The sequence below is a fragment of the Pygoscelis adeliae genome, unplaced genomic scaffold (assembly GCF_000699105.1).
Source record: "Pygoscelis adeliae isolate BGI_AS28 unplaced genomic scaffold, ASM69910v1 Scaffold874, whole genome shotgun sequence".
In the NCBI taxonomy this organism is placed as follows: domain Eukaryota; kingdom Metazoa; phylum Chordata; class Aves; order Sphenisciformes; family Spheniscidae; genus Pygoscelis; species Pygoscelis adeliae.
Genome location: NW_008824684.1, coordinates 38125 through 45423, shown reverse-complemented (window position 1 = coordinate 45423; position 7299 = coordinate 38125). Strand labels below are relative to the sequence as shown.

Genomic DNA, 7299 nt, shown 5'->3' with positions numbered 1-7299 from the left:
CACCGCCTCCGGGAGGGCAGCCCCGGGAGCTGCCTCCGCGCTGCCTGGCAGCATGCTTTCCCTCGGCAGACACGGTCCCTTGGTCCCCAGCGCGCTCGCCGCACTTGTGCGTGCTGCCTTGGGAGCTCTCCGCTCTGCTCAGCCCCTGTCCCGCCTAGCCGGGCGCAAGGGCTGGCTCTCGGGAAAGGGAGAAGTACTGATGGAAGGAGGCGGTGGCCTGACTTCCAGCCTCCTGAAGCAGCCGTGGTTGTGGGATGAGGGAGAACCTTGCTGAGTCCCAGGGGGCTGTCGCTGCTCTCCTTTGTCTGCATTTGCTGTTGTCTTGTGTAAAATCCTACCTCGGTGAAATGAAAACAAATAATGATGCTGTTTGCTGTACTTCTTTACTCTGTGTCTTCTTCTACCTTGCTGTGGTCTCTCTGGTTGTGCTGCTGCTCCTAGGTTGTAAGCTCTCTGGGCAGGGACAGCGTTCTACGGTGTCTGTGAAGTACTGTATGCATTGCCATGGTGTATAAAAACAATACCGTAATCACCATAAAATGCTTACTCTGGATCCCTTTCACTGTCTAAGTCCCAATACTAGTTACATAAAAGTAGAGTTGCTTCTGTCAGGATTCCTGTTAGTTTGCTTTTTTCCTTTTCCCAGATCTTAAGGGTACTTGGATTTAATACTCATCAACACTGATCAAGTGATAAAGCTTCTTGTCTGCTTCCACCATTCTAGTTTATCCATAAATGGGAGAAGGCAAAAGCAGCGAACCCTATTTGAGAGCTGTTTTGAGCGATCAGTGGTGCAAAACACCAGCAAGTTGCCGCAGCTGGTGTGTGCTAGCCAGTCTAGGAAGATCTTGATATCCAGCGCTGTCTGTAACTTCCTGAAAGACATCCTTGGCTCACCTTGGGAGGTCTGGTCCTGTCAGTACATACCAGTCCATTATAACGTGTTGCCTGTGTAATGTGCAGGACACATCAGCAACTGCATGTGCAAATATGTTTTTAGTTTAAGGAGGAGGGGCTAAACACATCCTTCAAAAGGATGCACCTGCAGCACTGCCTGATGAGGCCCATGCCTTGCAGCCCTAGGACCCCTCAGGTTCCGGTGTGCTTCCTTGCACTGACAGCCCTGACGCGAGCCTGAGCTCCTGCCGTGTGTCTTCGAGGTGGCCGGGCTAACCTTGCTGCCTTTCTGGCAGCTAGCTGAAGTGAAGTAACTGTAGAGGGCATGGTGGGGTTGGAGTTCAGGAGGAAGTGTGGGTAAACAAATATTGCGCAACACTCACCTGCTGGGGTGATTAAATGTCCATGATTGCATTGGTACGCTCTGTAGCAGACACTTTCGCCTGTGGGCTTGGTTATTGTTATCTGCCTAGTTCTGAGCAGACACCGAAACTCCAGGTTTCTGCAGTGTCCCACACCTTTCCTTGCTTACCCTTGCTGGAAAAACGGAAACATCTTCCGAGATGCTGGAAGGGTCAAGTGTTCCTCAGCCCTGGCCTGCATCATACTGATTCCACAACCGGTACTATAGACAACTTAGCTAGTGCCCGCTAATTCTTGACCATTGTCAGCTCCTACCATTCTGGTCGTCTGAAATAGCCAGCACAGTTTTTATGGACAGGAAGGGGAGCAAGGGTGAATAAATCCAAAATAACTTAGCGTGCAAACCAAACCAGAGTTTTCATTTAAGAGATGATATACAAGGGAGCCTACTGCGGTGTTGCAGTTAAAAAACACACTTCTGTATACAAGGTTGTGCTACTGCGGCCCTAACTTCGGTGTTGTGTAGGGTGTCTCCAAAGGCCTGAATAGAGTTAAGTAACTGAGGTAGATGGTAATTATTTAAAATGCCTTGTTTCCCCCAGTTCATTGCCACTGTATTTAGGGCTGCCAGAGGAGAGCAATCTATAGTGCTGTCTCAGAAACTTCCCCAGGGGGAAGAACGGTGACTAAGAGGGGAAAAGCCTGGCTGTTTCTCTCCAGCTGGCAACATTAAATTATGATTAAGATGAGCTTTATTGTTTCAACAGACCTTTTTTTGCATAACTGTTGTTATGAAGATGAAAAAGTACCAAAGGCTAAAATAGCCTAGCTGAGGCCTCACAGCTAGTCTGGGCCTGGGACACACTGAGGAAAATAATTCAGGAGTTCCTGACTCCTAGCCTGTGGTTCTCTGAACCGCAGAAGTTGTTATTAGTGAAGTACTAGGGCTATTTCATATAGCAGAAGTTTTTTAATAAAAGCCTTTTGTTTAGATTATGTGCAGTTATGTGTGTGTAAATGTTGATTTAAACTGTCTCTGAGGATAACAGATCAGATATGGCTAGTAGTATTAGTGTGGCAGGTGGTACGTGTTCACAGAGGAGTGTATTTTATTTTTTATGCTCTCAGTATGGGACCAGGCACTGCACTCTTAGGAGGGATCTAGCTGAAAAGTGAGTATTTTGAATGCTGGCCTTAAGAACTCCCTGGTTGACACCATTTAAAGCTCAGCATTCCTCATAGCTAGTTGTATCTAGGGTAACAGGTGTTTTTTAGGACTTGGGTGCTGTTTTGTGTGTACTGGTTCAAACCCTGTTTTATTGTCAGAATGAACTTGTAGTGCTACATCTGAGTGGGCCAAGTGGATCTGGGATCTTTCCTGCCTTAACATGGATTTTCTGTGTATTTTTTTCTAGTGTGGTTGCTGAGAAATGGCCAATGAGAATCACGGAAGCCCTGCGGAGGAAGCGTCTCTCATGAGTCACTCACCTGGCACCTCCAACCAGAACCAGCCCAGCTCCCCCAAACCTATGCGACTGGTACAGGACCTGCCAGGTAGTGACTCTGCTTTTGGGAAGGCACCAGCATAGGGTTCTGCAGGGCCGTGCTAGCAGGGGAGAGAAGGTGAAGCGAGGCTGCTGAGGGAGGCTAGGAATGATGCATATTTCAGAGTGTGCTGTGATGGTAATGGGGACCTGAAGGGCAGGGCTGTTATTCAGGACTGCTCCTCTTCTGACTTTATCTCACTGTCTTCTCAGATGAGCTGGTGCAGGCTGGCTGGGAGAAGTGCTGGAGCAAGCGGGAGAATCGTCCTTACTACTTCAATCGCTTCACTAACCAGTCTCTGTGGGAAATGCCTGTTCTGGGACAGCACGATGTCATTGTAAGTAAGCACTCATCCCAAGGGGCCATGCCAGTACTGGGATACTCTGCAGGGACAGATGCCATGGTCTTGTGGACTTCAGATTGCACGTGTGGGAGGGTCTTCTCTACCTTCGGAACTCCTTGCTGAGTCCAGTGTTTGGCTTGGTTCTGATGAAGTGTTCCTCCTTCAGGTGCACGCTCAGGTAGTGCTGTTCCAGGTGTAGTGCACTGCTCAAAGAACACTCAACCTGGGGAGTTTGTTGCATTTTTCTCATCTAAGTCTTAAAAAAAAGCATACGGGCACAGGTCTAGAAGAGATTTTTTTTAGCTTTCTGCAGGTGTGAGTATTAGTGTCCTCATTTCCATCCATGTGGGAGCCTGAGGCAGTGAAATGGGAAATTAAGAGGGCTTAGTGCCTTTGGGACTCTGCAGTGGCAGCTGATGAACTGACATGTGCTGTTGTTGTTCGGACACTCATAGTCAGACCCTCTGGGATTGAATGCGGCTCCGATGCCACTGGAAGGTGGTATGATAGATACCTCTGTGGAGAGCAAGCAAAGGAAGAGGAGATTCTCTGAAGAGGTTCCACCGAGCGGCAACAGTGTGAAAAAGCCCAAGGTGGGTCTGGTGCTGTGAAACAAATAGGCTTGAGGATGTTGTTCAAACTGAAACCTAGGGGGTCTGGAGCTTGGACCTTTTTTTTTTTAACTGTGCAAGGTCAGGCCACCCTAGTACAACTCAAGCTGTGACAGCTGATGCTCAGAAAGTACAAAAGTGAAAGCAGACTCAGGTCCTGCCAAGTTGCCATTTCTCTCTTACAGCCTGAGGTGGAGCATGGGAGTTGGGAGATAACAGATTATGACTGAGAGATATGGTAGCTTGCTTGTCCATTTAACTTAGGCCAACAGCAGGCCAGATGTGCTCTAGCAGTTCATGGGGGTATCCTGAGTGGTGTACTGGTGCAGGATTGTTAGGTGTTCTGGACTGCTTCCCCTTTACCTGTCTCTGTGGGGCAGTAATTCATCTTTTACATGCCCAGGCGGACGTCCCAGGGAACCCAGCTGCTCAGCTAGTCCCCAGCTCTCCCAGTATTCCAGGAACCTCTGTTTTGAAGGCATGGTGTGTTTCACCTGAAGATAAACAGCAGGCAGCTCTTTTACGACCAACTGAGTGAGTTGTCTCCATTTGTCTTCTGTTCTTGGTGGTAGATTAGAGACACCTGGTTTTCCAGACACCTTTGAAGAAGAACCTGAGGGATGTAACACCCCCCTATATCTTTGCAAGGAGTCTTGATAGTTCAATTTCCTGGCTGGTGAAACAGCCCAAGGAAGCATCTTTAGAAGTAATATTTGATAATTAGCCATCCTGATGACATTTGCTTCTGCCATAGAGTATATTGGGACCTGGATATTCAGACAAATGCAGTGATTAAGCAGAGAGCACCATCTGAAGTGCTTTCTCCACACCCCGAGGTGGAGCTGCTTCGATCCCAGCTCATTCTCAAGCTGCGGCAACATTATCGTGAGCTCTGCCAGCAGCGAGAAGGTAAGTTTCTGTTGGGCCCCCCTTATTTGTCTTATCAACCCTGCAGTACTGTGGGGTTCTTCCTTCTAGTTTATGTCTTGTCCTTGTGATCTCTTTTTGTGATGGTTATACTCTCTGTGACATTGTTGGTTGCGAACTCATTAGGCAGAACTCCAATGTGATGATCCTTATCAGAGCTTCTGGGCATCTCTTTATTGTATTGATTAGACCCTTTTTCTGTGCTTCTCCAGGGATTGACCCCCCAAGGGAGTCCTTTAATCGCTGGATGTTGGAGAGGAAGGTCGTTGATAAAGGGACAGATCCTCTTTTACCGAGTGACTGCGAGCCAGTAGTGTCTCCTTCCATGTTCAGAGAGATCATGAATGACATTCCCATCAGGTACTGTTCAAAGACAGGGCACCTTGCTGGGATGTTTTTGCATTGGTCTGGTCCAGTGATTTAGCTGCTGCGGTTCTGTGCTTTTGTGTTTTACTTTCACTGATGAAGCGGTAGGATGCTGGTGATGTAAAGCTTGGGAACTGGACCTGGCCTCCATGCCTTCGTGGAGCTTTGGAACTGATGCATGTGAATTTAAACTTACCTCAGGTTATCCAGAATCAAGTTCCGGGAGGAAGCCAAGAGACTGCTCTTCAAGTATGCCGAGGCTGCGAAACGGCTGATTGAATCCAGGTGGGAGTTCCTCTTACAGTGCTGTCACATTCAGAAAAGAGAAAAAGGTTATAGGGGCTGCTGCATCCCACCTTATTCAGCGTTGGTCATCATCTTACTGAGGAAGAGCAAGGTTGGGAAGGTACAGAAGAAAAACAACAGTGCTGGAGGCGTCTTTTGATAGTAATGTTACAGTAAAATGTAATGTTGGGAAGCTGAACATATGCAGAGACAAGTGAGAATTCTGTGAAATACTGGACATAGAATGCCTTCTGTCATTTATCCCTGAGAAAAAAACAAGAGTGCTTGGGCACTCGCTGCTATTAAAGAGCAGCAAGCTTAGGGCGGTATTTTATTATACCATGTATGACTTTTCTGACAAGATCTGCCACAGGACAGAATTGAGGAAGATAGCTATGTGGGGAAAATAAAAAGCTTGTTGATGGTGTAATTTTCTGAGAGTCACAAGCTCCTAGCAGTGGCTGCATTTGAAAATGAGAGGCAAGATCAAAATGGACCATTTCCATGATAGATCAATGCTTTATCTGCCTCTCCTGTTGCAGAGAGGACAGCAGACAGCTACACTGTGTTTTGGAGAGAGCATGGCAGTCCCTAGTCATGTAAATGTCTGGAAACACTTTCCAGAGGAGGCCTGGAGGGGAGTGACAGGGTAGGGCCTTGAGGAAGTGTCGGCAGCTGTGTTCCCCCGCTGATAGAAGACCATTGTGGTGGGATGGAATATATTGCCGTGCAGCCGTGGATTAAATTTTGCTTCTCCATTTTGTGCAGGAGTGCTTCACCAGACAGCAGGAAGGTGGTGAAGTGGAACGTGGAGGACACCTTCAGCTGGCTGCGACGGGACCATTCTGCCTCTAAGGAGGACTACATGGTCAGTATCCCTCTGCTCATGCAGCTGAGCGCAAGGAGCCTGGGAAAGAGGGGGGGTGCGTGTTTGGGGCCAGATGAAGGTCCTCCTGGAGAAGGCTGCGATCGCTTTCCTTTGCTTTGTGAAATGGGAGTGACAGTGGCATGCAGACTCTGCATACCTCTGGGGAGTCCGATGGTGGGTTGTGTAAGGGACTCTCTGGTTTTCTGGTTCTGCAGGACCGCCTGGAGCACTTACGCAAACAATGTGGGCCCCATGTGTCTGCTGCAGCAAAGGACTCCGTTGAAGGCATCTGCAGTAAGATTTACTACATATCCCTTGAATACGTCAAGCGGATCCGGGAGAAGCATCTTGCCATCCTCAAAGAGAACAATATATCTGGTACGCAGTCAGCTCTGAAGAGCTATAGGGCTACAGCACTGCAGCATAAAGGCAATACACTCTGGCCTGTCCCCATTCAAATAGTGTTATCTGTTGGGAGGGCTGCTCTGAGTCCCCGGGATTGAATTTAAGTCAGAAATAGCCAGTCCAGCGTAGTTCTTCGCTGACAGAGTCACACAGTGCCTATGCAGTGGCAAGGTGTTTTCCATCAGGTACTGTTACCGGCTGTAATATCAAATACCATAAATATATGATTTGTCAGGATTAAGCAGCTTGTTAGGAGCTGACCACACTGAACAGGGTATTAGTTCATTTCCCTGGACCATGTTTTTTTGCTCTGCTTCTTCATGAATTCCTGGGGACAGCTGACACTCTCCTTCCTAATGCTGAGCACGCTCTCCTGCCTATATTCTCCTTTGCCACATTTCTTGGGTTCTGAGCACCTTCTGCACTCCTCTGCCTCCCAGTGCGTCACTGTGCACCCTTCTTCCTTTCCCAGCACAGGATTGATGTTCCTTGATCTTTGTTTTTTCTTCCTAGTTTAGGTCTGTACTTGTGCCTCTAGTCACCTTTTCCTTCTTCCATGGTCCCTGCTTTTTTCATCACCACCGTTCTGTAGTCCTTTTCCTTTTTGGGTCCTAGCTCTCCTCAGGCTCCCTTCAGATCCCATTGTCTGCCTTTTGCTGCTTGTTTTTGCTGCTTGTCTTCCCACCCGA

The 7299-nt window shown here is 48.1% G+C and overlaps 1 protein-coding gene across 1 annotated transcript in view; it reads left to right on the top strand.

Moving 5' to 3' along the window:
- The first annotated feature begins 2686 nt into the window (after nt 1–2686).
- Nucleotides 2687–7299, top strand: part of PCIF1 (PDX1 C-terminal inhibiting factor 1) — a 9512-nt gene continuing 4899 nt past the window's right edge. The window contains 9 exon segments of the mRNA XM_009323161.1: nt 2687–2814; nt 3018–3142; nt 3604–3741; nt 4163–4293; nt 4514–4668; nt 4899–5046; nt 5254–5337; nt 6106–6205; nt 6421–6583. Of these exon segments, the coding sequence (XP_009321436.1) occupies nt 2691–2814; nt 3018–3142; nt 3604–3741; nt 4163–4293; nt 4514–4668; nt 4899–5046; nt 5254–5337; nt 6106–6205; nt 6421–6583 (1168 nt within the window). The 5' untranslated portion in view covers nt 2687–2690.